The sequence below is a fragment of the Malaya genurostris genome, chromosome 3, assembly GCF_030247185.1.
Source record: "Malaya genurostris strain Urasoe2022 chromosome 3, Malgen_1.1, whole genome shotgun sequence".
NCBI lineage: Eukaryota > Metazoa > Arthropoda > Insecta > Diptera > Culicidae > Malaya > Malaya genurostris.
In genome coordinates this window covers 134764903-134787681 of record NC_080572.1, presented here as the reverse complement: position 1 = coordinate 134787681, position 22779 = coordinate 134764903, and the positions used below count along the sequence as shown (strand labels likewise).

General features: G+C 40.7%; 1 protein-coding gene across 3 annotated transcripts in view; it reads left to right on the top strand.

Annotated features, from left to right (window-relative positions):
- LOC131436716 (phosphatidylinositol 3-kinase catalytic subunit type 3) overlaps window positions 1-22779 on the top strand; it is a 508878-nt gene that overhangs the window by 212277 nt on the left and 273822 nt on the right. For all 3 annotated transcript variants that reach the window (XM_058605589.1, XM_058605588.1, XM_058605587.1), the window contains one exon: window positions 14185-14280. In XM_058605589.1, coding sequence (XP_058461572.1) covers window positions 14185-14280 — 96 coding nt within the window. The remainder of the gene's footprint in view (window positions 1-14184; window positions 14281-22779) is intronic.

Sequence of the window (22779 nt, the reverse complement as noted above, 5' to 3'; positions counted from 1 at the left end):
CAAGCTCCACCAACATGGACTCCCAGCGGTTATAAATAATTATTTGCACAACCTTTTGTCAGAGAAACGCATGCATTTTTCACATGGCGATTTGGCAACAATCAGAATTAGCTACATGGGTCTCCCGCAAGGCTCATGCCTCAGTCCGCTCCTCTATAATTTTTACGTGAATGACATTGACAGCTGTCTAGTAACCCCATGTACACTAAGACAATTGGCAGATGATGGCGTGGTTTCAGTTACTGGATCCAAAGCTATTGATCTGCAAAAACCATTGCAAGATACCTTAGATAAATTGTCCGTTTGGGCTGTTCATCTTGGTATCGAATTCTCTGCGGAGAAAACAGAGCTGGTCGTCTTTTCAAAAAAGCATGATCCCGCGCAACTTCAGCTTCATATGATGGGAAGAATAATCGAACAGGTTTTGACTTTCAAATACCTCGGGGTGTGGTTTGATTCCAAATGCACGTGGGGAGGACACATTAGGTATCTGATAACGAAATGCCAACAAAGAGTAAATTTTCTTCGAACAATAACAGGGTCTTGGTGGGGTGCTCATCCGCAAGATCTAATAAAATTGTATCAGACAACGATACTTTCAGTGATGGAATATGGATGCGTTTGTTTTCGTTCCGCTGCAAATTCTCATATTATCAAACTTGAGCGAATTCAGTACCGTTGTTTGCGAATTGCTTTAGGCTGCATGCATTCGACACATACAATGAGTCTTGAAGTTCTGGCGGGAGTTCTTCCATTAAAAGATCGATTTTGGGAGCTTTCATCACGCCTGCTAATAAGATGTGATGTGCTGAATCCCATGGTAATTAATAATTTCGAACGACTAGTCGAGCTTCGATCTCAAACAAAATTCATGACAGTATATTTTAACCATATGTCACAGGAAATCAACCCTTCAAGATATATTCCTATCCGTGTCAGCCTCCTAAATGTACCTGACTCAACTTTATTTTTCGACACATCCATGCAGCGCGAAGTGCGTGGAATCCCGGACCACCTACGCTCTATGGAAATCCCAAAAATATTTTCAAGTAAGTTCAGGCATATTAACTTTGAGAAAATGTTTTACACGGACGGATCGCGAATGGAAGAAGCGACAGGGTTTGGTATGTTCAACAATAATGTTTCGGCCTCATTCAAGCTTCAAGAACCTGCATCTGTTTATATAGCAGAGTTAGCAGCAGTTCATTATAGCTTGAATGTAATCGTCACATTATCTCCAAACCATTATTTCCTCTTCACAGATAGTCTGAGTGCAATTGAAGCCATTCGCTCAAACGCTGCTGGCAAAAATGAACCGTTTTTCTTGGGTAAAATAAAACAGTGTCTGAACGACATATTGAATAATAATTATCTAATCACAATAGTTTGGGTTCCGGCTCATTGCTCCATTCCAGGCAATGAAAGAGCCGATATTTTAGCCAAACGTGGTGCTATTGAGGGTGAAATTTATGAGAGACCGATTGCTTTCAACGAATTCTATAGCGCGTCTCGCCAAAGAACACTTGCCAGCTGGCAAGCTTCTTGGGATAAAGATGATCTGGGTCGGTGGATGCACTCAATTATTCCTAAAATATCGACAAAGGCATGGTTCAGGGGACTGGATGTGAGTAGAGATTTCATTCGTGTGATGTCCAGACTCATGTCCAATCACTACACGTTAGATGCACATCTCCTTCGAATTGGACTTTCCGAGACTAATCATTGTGCTTGCGGCGAAGGTTACCGCGATATTGACCATGTTGTTTGGACATGCGTGGAGTTTCGTGATGTCAGATCTCAACTAATAAATTCCTTGCGTACCCAAGGTAGACTATCCAATGTCCCAGTTCGCGACATTCTTGCTTGTCGTGACCTTCCATACATGAAACTTCTTTATCATTTCATTAAATCCATTGGAGTTCCAATTTAAATTTTATTTTATGTTAAACTGTTTTCTCTTCCATGAGTTCAACCAATAGCCAACTATAGGATATTGAATATAAGTGGTGAACTGATACAAACAATCCTGAAATAGTTATAAGATCATGTACAAAATAAATGTATTTTATTTAATGTAATTTAAAATAGCAACTCGCTTGATAAAAACAGTGTTTAGATTAACTAATGAGTACCAACATACTAATATGATATTCGAAATGTATTAGGTTTAAACTACTATGTATTGTGGATGCCACGGCGAAGAAAAACTTATGTATATTGCCTATGAAATAAACGTATTTATGGAAAAAAAAAAAAACTTTTTTATTTGAAAAAATGTAGCTTTAGGGTGTGACTAAATTGAAAATTTGAGAGTGGAAAGATGAATACTTTCGGAGCAGGGGATTTTTCAATCACGAGCTGCACGCGCGGAGCGTACCGCAGCGCGACTCGCTCGGACTTAAGCAATGTGCCATTCCTTAACGTCGAAATGTTAACTTTAATATCAGTGGATTTTTTTGGAGTTTTTAGAATAATGTAAACCAATGCTGACTTTGATTGAAGCATTGATCAAATTTGAAAATCGAAAATTTCGAAGCAATTACTGTAAAAAGACCTATGCATCGTAACAATTGTTGAGAAACTTAACATCTATCGCGATAACGATCAAAGAGGAAAACACATTACGATTCTTTGCCTTTCTCGTATTTTGAAAGTTCATAGTTCAGTGACCTGTGGAAGGATTTATATAATCTCACTCGAAATTTTTCAACTTGAACGTATATTGCAACAATATTGAAGTTTTTCAATAGTACTTTATTGAAACACCTGTCTGGTTTTATTCATTTCAGCAGCAGCCAATCAGAACGCGTTCTGAGGAAGAGAACAAAATATGTGCTACCCCAGGCATATAAAAGCTGATTTTGTCACTTTTTCTATCATTTTGTTTTAGAGCGTTTGAAGGCCGAAATTTCAATTTTTTTAGAGCGTTTGAAGGACGAAATTTTAAAAAAAAGGTCTCATTTGAAGAAGAAAAAAGTTTTGTTTCATCAAGACAGTGCTCCGTGTCACAAGTCGATAAAAACCATGCTGAAATTGAACGAATTGGGTTTCGAATTGCTCCCTCATCCACCGTATTCTCCAGATTTGGCCCCCAGTGACTTTTTCCTGTTCTCAGACCTCAAGAGAATGCTCGCTGGTAAAAAAATTTAGAAGCAATGAAGAGGTAATCGCTGAAACTGAGGCCTATTTTGAGGCAAAGGACAAATCGTACTACAAAAATGGTATCGAAAAGTTGGAAGATCGCTATAATCGCTGTATCGCCTCTGATGGCAATTATGTTGAATAATAAAAACGAATTTTGGCAAAAAATGTGTGTTTCTATTAAAGGATACGAACTTTTAGTCGAACTGTTACAACCTATTTTTTATTCATGGCGAAAAATCGTCTTTAAATTTCAGAGCTTAGTTCCGGAATATGGGTTTAGAAATCAGAATTTGCGTGCTGAACTGGATTCTGGAAAATGATTCCGGAACTGATTTCAGCTTCGAAATTGTAGTTCTAGAACTAAAATCCAACTGAGTTCTGAGTCTGTTTTAAGTTCTGAATTTAACTCTTGAACTCAGATCCAGTTCCTAATTTCAGAATTCTTCAAATCGGTTCTTTTTAGAACCATAATAATACTCCCAAAGAATTATGCGAAATTTTACTTTGCTTTACTCTATACAGCCCATTTTTGTCGTGAATACGACTTACTTTACTATGGGGCGCCTTTTCAAAATTTACCCTGTACAAGAATGGGCAGAACTTTATCGCGAATATCTTTTGATATACTTAACATAACAATATAATTTATTCTACAAGCAATCGGAAATATGATCAGCAGCTTGTGATTAAATTTTTAGCAGCGTGAGATGACCATAAATAACTGAAAAACAAACTTTTCTAAAATTTTTGGAAATTATGAGGAAAATTCATCACGCTTGTTTGCTTTTTTTGCACCCGGACGACGGTTTTGAGGTAGTCAGGCACATATCAGTTCCAACTATTTACTGGACGAGTACGAAAGGTAAACTTTGATTGAAAATCGTTCATTTCTTCTACTGCTTCAGACGGAACTAGATGTCGAGGTGAGATTCTTAGAGAATTAAGCCATTCATTTCGAATTTGGTTGGCGTAATCAAGGTGTTGATTATGGCACGATCGAGGCACCTCCAAGCAAAATACAAAGCTTGCTACCGCAAAGAAAAGGTTCTTTTGAGTACTTTACTTTAGGTCTATCTTTTCAAATTCTAGTACTTTTAAAGGAGAAAGCTAGCATAATTCACACAATCGATCAACTAATTAATATTCGGAAGTATGAAGGAGTGTCAGTTTTATTCGTATTCACGACATCCAGTAATGTCTCTGACATTACACACCCGCACTTTTTTATGTATGGGAAACATAAATGATTTTTTCCATTCGGAGGGAAATTTCGATTGTTGCAGTGACAGGTTGAATATTTTCAATAAAGGAACAGTGAGTTCATTCATGTTACGTTTCTGTATGACCGAGGGTATACTATCTGGGCCAGGGGTGAATGAAGATTTCAATCGAACTGCTGCACGTTTCAACATTTCTTCTGAGATGCTCGGAACATCCAAGTCAATGATGTCCGATGGAACCGTATGTAAAAATTTCGTGTCATTGTTTTCAACATTATGATACTGGAATACAGAAGAAAAATGTTTTGCGAATAAACCGCATTTTTCAATACAGGACTGAGCAATCTCCTTTCCCAAAGTCATTGTAGATGGCAATCCATGCTCCTTATGTTTAGTTTTTACAAACGACCAAAACTTTGCAGGTTGACGACGGATTTGATCCTGGATTTTTTTAACATACAATATGTAACGCTGTCGATTGTACAGTTTATACTGGCTACTAGCCATTTTAAAGTCGAACGGGCAACGCGTTTTCGTATACCTTCGCAGTTCTGAAGCACGTTTCTTTTTCAATCGACGGGGATGGGCATTAGACCAAGGTGGCTTGGAAGGAGATAGAAAAGGTGGTGTATGATTATTTATTAGTGCCCGTACAATGTTGTTGAAAATAAGGACCGCTTCGACGACATTCGAACAACGTATTATTGGAGTCCAATGGATCAGTTGCAATTCACGGCGTAGAGTGACAAAATAGGTTTTCCTAAAATGCAAAGAATGAATTTCACGAGCTTCAACGTACTGAGTGCAAGGTAATTGCAAAAGCCGATGATGATGTTTGTCTAAAGAAACCAGCGGATCATCGTGTTCAGTCGTTACGGTGCATGGAACATCCTGGCTAATGAAAATCAGATCTAATATGCGGCCGTTGTGATTGAAAACAGTATTGATTTGTTGTAAATTAGTGCGAGCTAATCCATCCAACAGTAGTTTATGAGCGACGACTTCACGCCTAAGTCTAGTACGCGTTGATGATGGGTCCACATAAACTCGATTATCCAGAGATCTCTTCCATGCTAAATTTGGCTGGTTATAGACACCAGCAATTACTATAACACCATTTGGATTGGTAATGTCACGAATCCGATCAATACAATTCAAATGTTCCAATATCAGGTCAGATTCGTGGCACTTTTCACATAGCAGATAAAACGAGCCAACGAAAATTCTTCTCTGCGCTATTCGTATTATGACGCAAACCTGTTCAATACAGTACGGCATTCACTCAATATACAACGACAAGTCTAGGGAACATTTGACAGCAATCAATACGCCTCCTCCAACTTTTCTGATGCTGTTGTTCGAATTTCTGTCAATTCGATAAACATTGTATTGATCACCAAATAATTGCACTGAGGTAATTCGGTCATCAAGCCAGGTTTCCACCAGTACAATGACGTCAAAGTCGGCATCGGTACATGAGAGAAAAAACTCATCAACTTTTGATTTCAAACCACGAACGTTCTGGTAATATGTAGAAATAAATGCTCTCGGTTTCTTTCGATCCGATTAACTCATTCTCAGGAATGTTTACATCGCCGATATCGCGTTCACGCCGAGAAGCTGGACTATGGGGAACGAACATTTCATATTTTTTTTTGAAAATCATTGATACATAAATGCTTAACTGGAATGGGGACCCGCTGGTCCCCAAGCTGCAACGGTGGTCGAGTGTCTATCGTGTCATTTTTATTTTCGGTCAATAAAAAGTTTGTCGCACTTTACACAGTAGAACCGCTCTGCTACCCAGAAAAATGAACCAGCACCACTCGTCGCTCATCAATCTACTGTAGTAAACGCATCGCAACGCTTACCTGCTGCTTTTCAACAACCATTGTCAGCTCAATCGCAATCTTTTCAGCAACCAATAACAATGAGAACCTCCCTCTCTGCACAAACAGTCGGGATCCCAGAACATTTTCAATACGCCACGGTGGTTTGTGACAAGAATGATCAATCGAACACAATAATTCTTCCCATCGCTTTAGTACAGATCGAAGACTTTCAAGGACGCAAAGTTGTCGCCCGATGCTTGTTGGATTCGGGATCACGGGGATTATAACTACCTCGCTTTGTAAAAAGGCGGGTGGGTAATGTCAGACATAACTGGATGTCGTGAATACGAAAAAACTGGCACGCTCCCATCATTTTTCCGAATGTCAGTTAGTTGATTGATTATATGAATTGTGCAAGCTTTCCCCTTTTTCGCTAATAGAGTTTGAAGCGATGCACCTACATTAAAGTACAGATTAGTTACAGTAAACAGCTACTATTCTACAGCTATATATTCCAAACTTGAAACAATTCCTTTTTAATTTGCCAATATAGGAGGCTATGTACAACAAATTTGTAGTTTATTTTTATTGAAGCTATGAAGTTTGAAGATATCAGATTCTTCTCGAAATTTCAGTACGAAACAATTGCAATGGCCTGGTCTGAAATGTATCGACGATCTTCGGTGTGCAAGTCATTTTAATAATAATAATAATAATAATAATAATAATACAGATTAATCTGTACATATATGTATGTATAAATAAAATACAGATTACCCTGTGTTTAGAATTACCATACTTACCCACCGAATTACCCGCTAAAGAAAATTAGAGTGTAGAGTATACCTTGTAACCCCAGCTTAATTTGTTGATCGTACATGATTGACATTCCTTCTCACACGCTCGTTGCGCACTACTACTACCGTGATTTACTGCTGGAGTGAAGCAGAAAATAATAGAGTAAACTTATTATAGTTTGACCGTCGAAGAAAGCACATCGCAGAAAATTTAAGTTGCTGTAAAATAATTGAAATCCTATTTCTTGCCTGTTACTTGAAGAGTCCGTTAAGGGTGAAGGTGCGCGATTTTCCACGAATATTTATACCGGACACAACACCCTGTATATATGGCAACCCTGTATCGCATAGCATATTTTCACACGACCCCATACAAGTATAAAGATGTGTTCCACATCATCACATTCGCTTTCGCATTGCCGTTCGTAATTGAATGTGTTAGTGACGATTCAAATCTGCTTTTCTACCTGTTTTCGGTGCCATCGTTCTGACGGTGTCTCGTACGTTCAGAGTAGCTGCTTTAACTTAAATGACGCTATTCCTCACATAACATTTTATTTTATACTGGTAGCGGTGTACGGACCTCCCCTTCACAGAACGGGAAACAGTGAGACGATATAAAAGAGAGAGTTAGTATAGCAGCAGCCAGTAATACTGAATTGGCTGTCAAGCTGTTGACAGCATTTGTGAAATTTTTACGCAGAATCACGCACACAGGAGGAAGAGTTGAGGGCAAGGCAAAGTCCCGCTCGAACCGTGCTGGTCTGCAGTTCCCAGTTGGCAAAATCCATCGTCTGCTCCGGAAGGGAAACTGCGCAGAGCGTGTCGGTGCCGGTGAATCGGTCTATCTGGCGGCAGTGATGGAGTACTTGGCTGCCGAAGTGTTGGAATTGGCCGGTAATGCTGCCCGTGACAACAAGAAAACGAAAATCATCCCTCGCCATCTGCAGCTGGCCATCCGTAACGAAGAGGAGTTGAAAACCCCGTCTTTTTCAGGACGACCACATCACTGTGATAAAGAAATATTTAGGATTACTTTAAGTTTAGCCAGTTCTGATACGCCTGGAAAGTAGAATGCGCAAATCAAGTGGAAACATTTGTTCATCTCTTTCATTTGTTCAATTTGTTCAACTCTGTTTCGCGCGGCATATTTGTATACAAGTATAAAGATGTGTTCAAAATCATCACTTTCGCTTTCGTGATTGAATGTGTTAGTGACGGTGCAAATTAATTTAGCTTCCAACTTGATGAATCTTTTGGTAGGAAATATTGAGATCTGATATGGTTCTCGTGTGTGTCTTGTTTCAGCAATGGGCCTTGCTGGACTTTTTGGCTGCCTTTCTACCGATTTTCGGTCTCATTGTGCGTCATTGTGTCTCGTGCATTCAGATCGGGAAACAGTGAGACGACAGGTCCTAGATGTTGCTCTCGAGTGTCTTGTTTCAGGAACAGTTGCTCAGCAAATGGTAGGAAAAATGAACCACTCAACTTTTATATGGATGCTCTTGTATAGAAGCATACATCTCGCGTTCTGATTGGCTGGTGCTTTCATGGGTTAAATCAAACAGGTTTTTCAATAGTGTACTATTGAAAATTATTGTGTTGATTGTGTTGAAGCTTGATAGCAATACCACAAAACTCAGAACAGTATTTGATGCGTCGTGTAAATCCCGCCCTGGATTGTCACTGAACGATATCTTGTTACCAGGACCTACAATTCAGGATACGCTTGTGTCACACGTACTACGGTTTCGGACCTATAAATTTGTTGTATCCGCAGATATCGAGAAGATGTTCAGGCAAGTGTTAGTGCATCCATATGATCAACCGTTACAACGCATTTTTTGGTGAGACGATCCTCAACAATAATATACAACGTACAATAAAATCTAACCCGAGAGCTTTCTGGAAGCATGTTAATGAGCAAAGGAAAGAATTCGGTTTGCCATCACAAATGCAATTCGGAGATCGTATTGGTTCGTTTACTCAAGAAATTTGCCAGCTGTTCTCGGAATGGTTCGCAAGTGTTTTCTCTTGCAATTTTCTATCTCCGCAGGAAATAGCACGCGCCGCGAATAATGTTCCTGTATCCAATTATGCTTTGCACTCGATCAATATAGACGAGGAATCCATACAAACGGCAATCGTTGGTATGAAGGCTTCCACCTCTGCAGGCCCAGACGCCATACCAGCAGTCATCTTAAAGAAATGTTCAACCGGGTTAGTTGCCCCCCTTTGCCGTTTATTTAATATGTCACTAGCTACGGGAGTATTCCCCAACTTATGGAAAGCTTCATTCATGTTTTCGGTCTACAAGAAAGGAGACAAAAGAAATTTAAACAACTACCGTGAAAAAAGTAATGCTGACTCCAATTTTCAATCATTGCTAGCAGTATATCGATGATTCCCAACATGGGTTTATGCCTAAGTGTTCCACAACCACCAATCTATTATCCTTTACATCTTACATGACCAACGCCATGTCAAATGGTTTTCAGACGGACGTAATCTATACCAATCTTTTCCTCGCCTTCAATAAAATTAACCATGACATCACAATAGCAAAACTGGATCGACTTGGTTTTGGTACAAACGTCCTTCGATGGATACATTCATATCTCAGGAATCGTCATCTTGTGGTTAAAATTGATGATTGTGCTTCGGTAGAATTTGTTGCAACATCTGGAATTCCGCAGGGGAGCCATCTCGGCCCTTTGATCTTCTTGCTTTACTTTAACGACGTTAATTTTTCTCTGGAAGGACCGCGCATATCTTTTGCAGATGACCTCAAGATCTACCGTGTTATTCGCACCTTAGGTGATGCGACGTTTCTTCAGCGACAATTGGCAATCTTTTCGGATTGGTGCAAATTGAATCACACGACCGTTAATCCAGAAAAATGTTCGATCATAACGTTTACGAGAAAAAAAGTGCCTTTGGAATTCGAATACTTTATTAAGCGATTCATGATTGGTAGATCGACGTGCATCAAGGACCTCGGCGTTTTTCTTGACGAGCAGTTAACATTCAGGCAACATACCAACTACATTGTGGCTGAAGCTTCTCGCTGCCTTGGATTCGTGATGAGAATGGCTAAGCATTTTACGGATGTTTACTGTTTGAAATCCCTATACTGTTCACTCGTTCGCTCTACTCTGGAATATTGTTCAGCTGTTTGGAACCCTCACTACCTCAATGGCGTTAATAGAATCAAGTCGATTCAACGTAGATTCGTTCGATTCGCTCTTCGCCGTTTACCTTGGACCAATCCTCATCAACTACCGAGCTATGAAAGTCGCGGATTGCTAATCGGTCTAGACACACTGCAAGTAAGACGGGAGCTATCGCGTGCTTTAATGATAGCAGACGTTTTGAATGATAGAATCGACTGCCCCACTTTGCTCCGTGAAATCAACATCAATGTTCGTCCTCGAGCTCTCCGCAACAACGCTTTTCTTCGACTTCCTTTACGCCGCACTAACTACGGTATAAACGGTGCGATTATCGGCTTACAACGATCATTCAATCGAGTGTCATCTGAGTTCGACTTCAATCTTTCACGGCATAAAACAAGGACCAAATTCTTACATAGTATTAGAATTAATCATTAGGGCCACATGGTATCTGTTGATTTTACAATAAATAAATAAATAAATAAAATAAAAAACAACATTTGTAAATGTACCAGTTACAGACCGTTACGTATGGACTTAACAATTCCCCATTTCTAGCCATACGTGTGCTGTTACAATTGGCCAAGGACGAGGAATCTAATTTTTCCCAGGGAGCTCACATAGCTAAGACAGACTTTTACGTCGATAATCTTCTCACCGGTTCGAACGATATTTTCAATCTTCAAAAAATATGTCAACAGGTGATTGGTTTGCTCAACGCGGGTGGTTTTACACTTCGACAGTGGTCATTTAATAGTCAATCAGTTTTGGACGTCATTCCAGAAAACCTTCGTGAAACACGTACGTTACTAGAATTGGATCGAGATTCATCTACCACTGCTCTCAGGTAACGCTGGGAACCAGCCGCATATACGCTTTCATTCAAGTCACCGAAATGGAAACCAAACCAATCACTAACAAAAAGAACTGTTATCGCAGATGAGCAGTTTCTTCGACCCCCTCGGTCTGATTGGCCCAACAGTAGTTCGTGCTAAAATCGTTATGTAGACTTGTCGCGGTTTGTATGCGCTCAAAACTAGCGACGGTGCACAATACTCGTCGCACAGGAACGCCGGGACTCAATCTCGAGCAGCTACGTAGCATTCGTACTGCAGAGGAATACGCGCAACAACTGAAGCTAGTGCTACCAACGGAAGAGCAGCTTGGCGCGGCGACTCTTGAAGACGGCTGGAGGAACATAAGGTCCGCCGTGAGTAGCACTGCTGCGACCGTTCTAGGTAAGAGGTTATCGAATCGAGGAAATGACTGGTTTGGCAGCGAATGTCAGCAGTTGGTCGAAAAGAAGAATGCAGCAAGGGCGAGGATGCTACAACACCGCACTAGAGCGAACGAGGAACTATACAGACAGGCGCGGAACAGACAGAACACGGAAGAAAAAGCGCCACCAGGAAGACAAAGATCGCGAAGCGATGGAACAGCTGTACCGCTCAAATGACACACGGAAGTTCTATGAGAAGGGAAAGTTCTATGAGAAGGTGAAACGCTACACGCCACAGACCGAAATGTGTAGAGATACCAGTGGTAACCTTCTCACGAACGAATGTGAGTTGATCGGCAGGTGGAAGCAGTACTATGAGGAGCATCTGAATGGCGAAGCACAAGATACAGAGAACGGTACAGAAATCAATCTGGGTGCACGTTCAGCCGACGACAGATTCCCAGCCCCTGATCTGTCGGAGATAAGTGAGGAGATCGGCAAGCTGAGGAACAACAAAGCCGCGGGCAATGACCAGTTGCCAGGCGAGCTGCTTAAACATGGAGGAGAGGCACTGGCTAGAGCGCTGCACTGTATTATTTCTTAGATTTGGGAGGAGGAGATTCTACCGCAATAATGAATGGATGGAGTGGTATGTCCCGTTTACAAAATGGGCGATAAGCTAGATTGTTGCAATTACCGCGCAATCACATTGCTGAACGCCGCCTACAAGGTACTCTCCCAAATCCTTCGCCTTCGTCTATCACCAATAGATAAAGAATTCGTAGGGCCGTACCAAGCGGGATTTACTGGAGTCCGCGCCACTACGGATCACATATTCACTATAAGACAAGTACTCCAGAAGTGTCGTGAATACAACGTACCGCATCACCTACTCATTGACTTCAAAGCTGCGTACAACACAATCGATCGAGAACAGCTATGGCAGATAATGCGCGAATACAGTTTACCAAAAAAAAATGACGCGATTGGTCAAAGCAACGATGGATAGAGTGATGTGCTACGTCCGAGTATCTGAAACGCTCTCGAGTCCCTTCGAATCTCGGAGAGGGCTACGACAAGGTGATGGACTCTCTTGTATCTTGTTTAATATTGTCTTGGAAGGTGTGATTCGAAGCGCGAGAATCGACACGAGTGGCACGTTATTCTAAAAGTCCGTACAACTTTTCGACATCGCTGACGATATTGTTATTCTGACACGTAACCTAGAGAAGATGACGGAATCCTACATCGGACTGAAGCTGAAGCTAGGCGTATCGGACAGGCCATAAATGCGTCAAAAACAAAATACATGAGAGAAGGAGGCTCTAGAGAAGAAACACTACACCTCCCACCACGAATATTGATAGACAGGTGACGATATCGAGGTGGTTGACGAGTTCGTGTATTTGGGTTTTACTGGTGACCGCCGATAATGACACAGCGAAATTCAGAGACGTATTTTGGCAGGGAATCGTGCGTACTTTGGTCTCAGAAAAACCCTTCCATCGAGAAAAGTACGCCACCTCACGAAATTGACGGCGTATGAATCACGAATTGCAACAGGTGCTAGGGGAACCACCCATCGTACGGACAGCTCAAATCGGACGTCTACGGTGGGCTGGGCATGTCATAAGGATGTCGGACGACAGCCCAGTGAAAATGGTTCTTGAATATAATCCGACTGGTACAAGGAGAAGAGGAGCGCAGCGAGCAAGGTAGATCGATCAAGTAGAGGGTGATCTCAGAATCATCCGTGCCTTGAGTGGCTGGCGACGAGCAGCCATTGACCGCGTTATGTGGAGACGTATGCTTGATACAACAAAGGACACCCTAGAACTATAGCTGTTAGTAAGGGTAAGTCATACACACACACATATATTTTCAGATCTCGTCGAGATAAGTCGATTGGTATACAACGGGTCTACGAGGCTCCTATCTAAAGTCGGTTTTCCAGCAATTTTAATACCTTTCGATAGAGAAAGGCAAAACGCCATGAACTCATTTGTACCCCTAAAATGTAAATGGCAAGAGAAAAGCAAAATAATTTAAACTGTTGTAAGCATTGATGAGCCGAAGGCGAAACTCGAAGTAACCGAAACAAAACATTTACTTATTGTACAAACCAAACAACTCATAAATAGTTAAATTCTGCGGCGACCAGTAATAGGTCACTCGTTTACGCTTGAGACGTCAGTTAATATATGGCACCACGTGAAATATCCTTTAAGTATCACAAAAATTGTGGTAAAGAGGTTGAAATTGAAGTACTATGCGGAGATAGCATTCAAGTTTGAACTGCTTTAAGCACTGATGAGCCAAAAGCGAAATGCAAAGGAATCGAAAAGAAAAGTATTATTACGCTACTAAGACAATTCAGAAGGCTTTTTATATTCTAGGTTCTGAGTTTTTCATAATTACCGTGTGACGTGTTTCAGTGCTATTTCTATATACCACAGCCTTAGAATTTTTGGAACATAATTTTCATCGAAGAATCGAAATCGAACTTTCTTTGCAATATCTGTGGCCAACAGTGAATCATAAACAAAAGAGCGTAATTATGTCGGTTTCGACGATCTTTAGTGGAACCGATATTATGAAGTCTATTGAGAATTCCAAGAACAAAATTGATTATCTACTGATCTTGAAATGCAATTAATTTATTTTATTCAAGCATTCCGTTTACTTAGCACTTAAGAAATAATATCTCTATACACATTATATTGCTTAACACAAGATATATCAGTCAGTCAACTCGTTTCTCTTTAGGTTTTGATTGATTGCTTGTTTCTTTCGTTTCAGTGTTCCATATTATATTATGATCCGGATGGCGATAACAAATATTTTTTTGTTTCGAAACCAAAATTGGTTACTGTGCCAGATTCTGAAACACTACAGGTAAGAGTTCATCGGTAATGTAAGTATATGGATCTTAGTTAGAGAGCAGTTTGTATCGTTATACAGGGTGATTTTTTAAGAGCTTGAGAACTTTTTTAAACAATAAAACGCATAAAATTTGCAAAATCTCATCGGTTCTTTATTTTAAACGTTAGATTGGTACATGACATTTACTTTTTGAAGATAATTTCATTTAAATGTTGACCGCGGCTGCGTCTTAGGTGGTCCATTCGGAAAGTCGAATTTTGGGCAACTTTTTCGAGCATTTCGGCCGGAATAGCCCGAATTTCTTCGGAAATGTTGTCTTCCAAAGCTGGAATAGTTACTGGCTTATTTCTGTAGACTTTAGACTTGACGTAGCCCCACAAAAAATAGTCTAAAGGCGTCAAATCGCATGATCTTGGTGGCCAACTTACCGGTCCATTTCTTGAGATGAATTGTTCTCCGAAGTTTTCCCTCAAAATGGCCATAGAATCGCGAGCTGTGTGGCATGTAGCGCCATCTTGTTGAAACCACATGTCAACCAAGTTCAGTTCTTCCATTTTTGGCAACAAAAAGTTTGTTAGCATCGAACGATAGCGATCGCCATTCACTGTAACGTTGCGTCCAACAGCATCTTTGAAAAAATACGGTCCAATGATTCCACCAGCGTACAAACCACACCAAACAGTGCATTTTTCGGGATGCATGGGCAGTTCTTGAACGGCTTCTGGTTGCTCTTCACTCCAAATGCGGCAATTTTGCTTATTTACGTAGCCATTCAACCAGAAATGAGCCTCATCGCTGAACAAAATTTGTCGATAAAAAAGCGGACTTTCCGAATGGACCACCTAAGACGCAGCCGCGGTCAACATTTAAATGAAATTATCTTCAAAAAGTAAATGTCATGTACCAATCTAACGTTTAAAATAAAGAACCGATGAGATTTTGCAAATTTTATGCGTTTTATTGTTTAAAAAAGTTCTCAAGCTCTTAAAAAATCACCCTGTATTAAGGATTTGAGTTAAGTCATGGTGAGATGCATATAAGGAAATTGAATCAAGCGTGTAGACAGAGTAAGAAAAATTTAGTGCAACTGGGTGCACTGCTCCTTTTGCAGAATCCGAAAAAGAGATAGCGTATCGAACAATAGTCAGTTGGTCTTCCGGCGTGCTCGAGTTGATACGTGTTTTGCGAGGGCCGTTTTTTTCGCCTTTGGCGGCCATTGCGCTGAGCGCGCTTCGGAAAATTTTTCGGTTTTGGATTTGTGCGGCCGGCTATGATGTTCGACTGTATTGTGTATTGAAAAGCTGGCAAAAGTCACGCGGAAAAAAGGCCGTGTCTATCGCCTGCGAGGTAATTAACGGAGGTCATCCAGGTAGAAGCACAAGATCAATGCACGGCAGGCGAAGCTGGCGGTACCCTCAATTGGGGCATTCCGCCATTGTGATCTGGGATCGTATGTGCGGACGGGAGAGTAAGGTTTTTCATTTCTGCCCATCTACAAGCAAAGGCGAGCACACGAGAATTCCGCCGCTAGCCGCGACGGAGATTGACGGCGCAGAGGCCGGTAAGAAGGATAATCAAGGAAGCGAAATCTAGACAACAGTTCCGGCACATGCACAAACGGCCATGATTTGCATGATTGGTGGCGTTGGTGCAACCGATGTTACGAGATCGTGGGTTTCGGAGACAGGAGTGAATGCTGAAGTGACACGGGTATGTCTGCACAATCATTTCCTTGCATCTCACTAGTCCCAGTATTGTGTGACGTTTATTGGTCAGCGGATCACAGTACATTGCCAACGCGGCGAGAAAGTGGCATGCAATGCCCTAGAAAGAGAAAATAAGAAAAATCGCAATGGCGCCCTACTAGAAAACCTATTTTGCTTTCGGGTAAGCACGGCATAAAGCAAATATATTGCTAGTTTGGTATTCGATTTGTTAGTTATGTTAAATTCTGTTGATTGGCTTTAGTTTAATTCGCTATCTCACCATGGAGATAGATCCGTTGCATTTAAGTGAAGAGGAGTTAAATTATGAACTCGCTCTTCGTAGTATCACTGGCCTTGGTCAAATCACCCGTAGGGGTAAATGTGCCCGTTTATTGAAGGCTTTTGAAGAAGATTTAAGGCGGAAGCGTTTCTATACGACTTCTAGTCACGTTATGAGTGATGAAAGCAACATTAATGCTTGCGCATCACGTCTGAAATTATTGCTGGCACCAATAGACTCAGCAATTAAGAAACACGATATTGGTTTCTTAGAACATATAAAATCGCGATTACGTCACTATCGAAATCGTTTGGTTCTAGTGTTCTAGTGTTTAGCTAGTGTTCAAGCATTGATAGCCGCTTTATTGGAAGAAGTTTACACCGCGTTAAACATGTCAGCTTTGTGTCAAGTGAGTGATCGAAACAGCAGTTCCAAAGAATCAAATAACTCAGTGCACATAATGCAAGGGGCATTTGGCGTACCGGAAGATCATCAGAGTTCGCAAGCAACGCACGGACAGGTAGGAGGTGCAGGCGCCCGCGCGAAGAAGACAGCAGAGCAAGGTGCTAGCAACAAAGAGACGCAAATGGCTACGTTTGCATGGCAGCAAACGGAAAGTAAAGAAGCTACTGGCTTACCCAGAGTATCATCACCTATCGGAAGAGGACGAGGTCGTGGACGTGATCTCGGAAATTGGCAACCGGCGTGGTCTTCAACTCTGCACAAGGAAGCGGATAACTTCAATCCAACATCCAATTAGGACCAATATCATCACTACGGAAGAACGGGAAGCACACCACCATTCCCTCATAGAGAGTATCCGTCACAGGTGCAAATGAATCGTTTGCGAAATTCTTCAGGGACATATCAGCACTGTTTCGGTTCGTCCAGCCAGCGATGTCACCAGAGGAGAAATTATTCATCGTGAAGAAGAACATGAACACGGAGTACGCATCGATTGTTGCAGCTGCGAGACCTCAAACGTTAACCGAAATGGCTGAAGTCTGTAACGAATTGGACGAGACGCGCATTCTTCTGAGCTTGAGCCGAGCCTAGCAACGCCAACACCATCACAAAGAGAGAGAACATACGGAAATGCAGGACAGTTGCAAAGATTCAACAGAGTACATGCCGTGGAATCAGCCGAATTTCTAGAACAACAACCGTATGATGAATCGTACGACTCGGTGTCAACAGCTGGAGAAGAGCAAGATTGGACGCAACAACTGGAGATTATGCCAGCAAGTAAACGCATTAAAGGCTCGCTTCGAAAGGAGAGATCATCGCCAAGAGGCGGCGCAAGGGTTTCGTGTACAACAGCCACAAGCGTCGAGACAATCTTATCGGTCGGAAGCGAACAATAATCGTAGAGAGCAACAGACAGCGATCTGCTCCCAAGAAGCACAGGACGAGAACAGATCAGTCCTGCTTCGCTGCTGGAATTGTGATACGGAAGGGCATAGGTTCATGGACTGTCCAAAACCACAAGCCATACTGTTTTGCTATCGATGTGGTCAGAAGGGCTATTCACTTCGCAGTTGTCCTAGTTGTTCACAGCAACGGGAAACGAGCAAGCGAGGAGTCAGTAACCGAGGGAATCGCATCCTCGCAAGAATTCTATAGTCCCTCATCATTTCCCGAGCTTCGACACATCAACTCTATCAGAATCAACACAAACGGAGACAACCGGCCACATGCCGATTTCACAGTTCTTGGCAAACAGTTAACAGGTTTGTTGGATAGCGGAGCAAACTGTTCTCTAATCGGAGGAGCCGCAATAAAGATCATCGACGAGCTGAACTTGAAGCGAGGTCGACTGAAAGGTGGTATCCAGACAGCAGACGGCACAAAACACACCATGTCCGAGTTCGTCAAGCTGCCTATAGCATACAACGGCCGTCATGAAACAATTCCGGTGCTACTAATACCTTCATTGCCCGAGTGTATTATCCTCGGCATGAATTTGTGGAGTTCGAGCGGTGTGCAACAAGATAGACATGTCGTCCGATGAGCAGAATAACAATGATGAACCCATCGGAAATTGATCGGATGATAGCGTTGGATGTCATCGAGGAGGCCGTGTTTTCGCCGTGGAACAATCCGCTCGTTGCTGTAAAGAAAAAGACAGGACAGTACAGAGTATGTCTAGATGCTCGACACTTGAACTCGATCATGGTTAATGAAGGACATCCGATTCCGCAGATCGCCTCAATCGTCAGCAATCTCAGTGGATGTTTCTACATATCGCCGAGTGACTTGAAAGATGCTTTTTGGCAGCTGCCACTGAAAAAAGAATCTCGTCTGTTAACTGCATTCACTGTTCCCGGTCGGGGCCACTTTCAGTTCAAAGTCGTACCATTTGGTCTGTGTACGGCGAGTCAAGTGCAGCGCCCTTAGCAAATTTCCCTTCGAACTTGTTAGTATTGTAGAAAAAGTAGGTAGCCGTGAAGAAAAAAACTCGTCACCTTTCAGGCAAGCCTTCACGTCAGCGTGAACGCGACGAGCAATAACAAAAATATCTTTTCACGGGCACCGGTCACTGTCATTGACATTGTGGCAGTGGTTTCGGTTCGCGGCTCGCGGCTATCAGTTGAACTTCGGGAGAAAGTCGAATGAACTTTCTACTTAAAATCACAAGCTCGGCTTGTACTAAAATCTTCGGGCTTCACCCGAAAGTAAATGTTAGGAGCTTAAATACCCATAGTTGGGAAGAGTTAGCTGTTAGTTAAGTTTTAAAGAGTGCGCGGTAAATGGCCGTTAGTCTCGGGAGTCGACCCGTAGATAAGTTAGTCCGTCCCGTTCGAGTTCTCGTGTTAATAATCGTTTTTAAGTGATATCAATTCGTGTACAATATCGTTATAAAGAAGAGAATTCGCAAAATATGATTGACAGAAAGCATGTTAACAGTTTTTGAATAGTGATAAATAAAAGTAAATATCGGATTTGTAAGCACATAGCCTGATGGTAGCAAGTGGGAGAAGAAACATTCTCTAAGGGATAAGATAGATTGCGTGAACAAAACATATAGCACAAGAAGCATAGACCCACTGTAGTGTTACCGAGAAAAGATAACAAGTGATAACAGTTTTTGCGGAAAATGTGCTACCACTATGTAAAGACGTTATTGTGAATTAATAACACAAATAAAAGTTTAAAGAAGAACAGAAGAAACAAATTTATTATTTCAGTCGGTGTTGAACAGTCGTTCGCACCGCACGCGTATAGCTCTTGGCTCCTGGAATTTTGTCGTGAATACGACTTACTTTACTATGGGGTGCCTTTTCAAAATTAGCCATATGGAAGAATGGGCAGAACTTAATCGTGAATATCTCGACTTGTATTAAAGGCAGCAACATAATTCCTTCACCATTTGTTCAAAAATATGATCAGGAATTTAGGATAATATTTTGAACAGTGTGAGATAACCACAAACAACTCAAATATTAAGTTTTCTCAAACTTTGAAAACAACGCGGAAAACTCTTTACTTTTGTTTAGCTTTTTCGCGCAAGGACGACGATTTTGAGGTAGTCAGGCACATATCTTCAGCTGACTGCGTATAAAAGGGGAACCGTGGTCGAAATTTGATCATTTATTCTTGTGCGTTGGATGCAAGCGGACGGCGTGGGACCAGCAGCTTCGGAGAGTGCACCTTCTGCGTGGTTAAAAACCTCAAACGCTCAGGTCGCAACTCTCATTTGGACTTCAGTCGTCAGGTGGAGCAGTCGGCAATAGAAGCAGACCTTTTGCGTGGTATAAAGCCTCATACGCATAGGTCGTGCATTCATTTGGACTTTGCTGAAACTGGATTCTGGAACTATATTCCGGAACTGATTTCAGTTTCGAAATTACAGTTTTAGAATTGCAACTGATCACTGAGTCTGTTCTTGGTTCTAAATTCTAGAGTTCTATTCGGTTCTTTTTAGAACCATAATAATACTCTCAAAGAATTATGCGAAATTTTGCTTTACTGTATACAACCCATTTGATGGTCGTGGCGAAAAATCGTCTTCAAGTTTCAGAGCTTAGTTCCGGAATATGGGTTTAGAATTCAGAGCCTGTGTGCTGAACTGGATTCTGGAAAAAGAATCCGGAACTGATTTCAGTTTCGAAATTGTAGTTCTAGAGCTAAAATCCAACTGAATTCTGAGTCTGTTCTAAGTTCTGAATATAGTTCTTGAACTCAGGTCCAGTTCCTAATTCCAGAATTCTTCAAATAGGTTCTTTTGTCGTGAATACGACTTACTTTACTATGGGGCGCCTTTTTAAAATTAGCCATATGGAAGAATGGGCAGAACTTAATCGTGAATATCTCGACTTGTATTAATGGCAGCAACATAATTCTTTCACTATTTTATCAAAAATATGATCAGGAAGTTAGGATAATATTTTGAACAGTGTGAGATAACCACAAACAAATCAAAAATTAGGTTTTCTGAAAATTTTAAAAACAAGGCGGAACACTCTTTATTTTTGCTTGGCTTTTTCGCGCAAGGACGACGATTTTGAGGTAGTCAGGCACATATCTTCATACAATCGATCAACTATCAATTCGAATTCGAAAGTGTAACGAAATCGTGTCAGTTTTATTCGTATTCACGACATCCAGTTATGTCTCTGACATTACACACCCGTACTTTTTTTTTCTGGCTACCTAGAGTTTCATTGATTCAAGGCTTCAGTCTTTTTCAAGGCTACCTGAATCACTAACTAAGTGATACAAAGAGTGATATTAGAGTGACTAAGTGATACAAAGAGTGATATTAGAGTGACTAAGAAATTAATCAGCCTTTTTTAAGGCTAGCTAGGAGTCTAATCGAAGACTAATTTAGCCTAGTTAATTTAATTTAAAATTTCAAAAATGCCTGCGTCCAACCGGAAAGGCAACAAGCCTAAGGCTAAAAATAATTCAATACGGAATAAATCACAATCCGTTATTCAACATTTTTCTAAATACATTCACGATCTTATAGAATCTGAATGTAAAAATAAAAGACAACGGACGGATTTCCCTTCTGCTGATCCTATGCCGTCTAACAATATTTACGAGATTCTTCCTGAATCCGATTGTAGCGACATAGAAGAAAATTCTTCAAAAATTCCCAAAATGGACGCTTGTCGTTCTGGGAAGAAACATCAATCTATGCCACCAGTGACGGTGATAATTTTCGACTTCAAAGCATTCCGTACTGAGCTTTCTACTTTTCTCCCGGAAGTAAAAGTCTCATTTCAAATCGGACGAAGAGGAGAATGCCGAGTCTTGGTGGATGGATTGGAAGATTACGAACGTCTTATTCAATATTTGTCCGAGAAACTTCATAAATTTTATTCATATGATATAAAATCAGACAGACCCTTCAAAGCTGTCTTGAAAGGATTATCAAATGATCAAAGTATTGATGAAATTAAAAATGACCTAAAAGAATTGCTTGGTTTTGCCCCTTCCCAAGTAATACTTATGAAAAAAAAGAGCGAATGGTACTTCTAAACCACGCTCTGGAATTTCCCATGAACTTTACCTAATACACTTAAATCGAAGTGATGTAAACAATTTGAAAACTTTAGAAAAAGTACGTTTCATTTCCCACATTAAAATTCATTGGGAACATTATAAACGGCATAATCGTATTGCAAACTTAACGCAATGTCGTCGTTGCCAAGGCTTCGGTCATGGAACCAAAAATTGTCATATGGATATACGTTGTTTGAATTGTGGTAAATCGCATTCGAAAGACGTTTGTCCAATGAATGAAACCACTGATAAATTTTCATGTTCAAATTGCAATGGAAATCATAAATCCTAATTATTTGAAATGTCCTGTCAGGGAAAATATTTTAAACGTTCGTTCGCTTCGACAACAAGTCAAATCAACGACCTTAAATTTAAAGAACATACAGGAAAATCAAAAAACCGTTACAAATGCCACGCCTAATTCTTCTAAGGCACTGATTTCTTCGAATTTAAAACAAAAAACAGGTACGCCTGTCAATTAGTCTTCTAACGAAAACAATTTATTGACAGGTAGATCGACCTCGTCATCATCTTCTTCAAATGTCAGTTATGCTGGTATTTTAGATAGAAATCTACCACCTATTTCTTCTAATGTAAATAATTCTAACGAAAACAATTTATTAATAGGTAGACCGGCCAAATCATATTCTTCTAATGGCAGTCTACCTACAAATATTCCTTCAAAGCCATTCGCTTCTTTAAATAAAGTCGATTTAGGCGATATAACTGAACATAAAATGATCTAAAATAAAATTTAACAGTGATGTTAAATAATTATTTGAATATTTTAAATTGGAATGCTCGATCTTTGAAATCGAGTGAAGATGAATTTTATAATTTTCCCAAAGTTCACAAAATCCATATTGTCATTGTGACAGAAACTTTTCTTAAACCAAATGTCAAATTGAAAAGTAATCCACATTATGTGGTACATCGATTTGACAGGTTTACTGGAATGGGTGGTGGAGTTGCCATTTTTGTCCAACGGCAAATTAAACATCGAATTTTATCTTC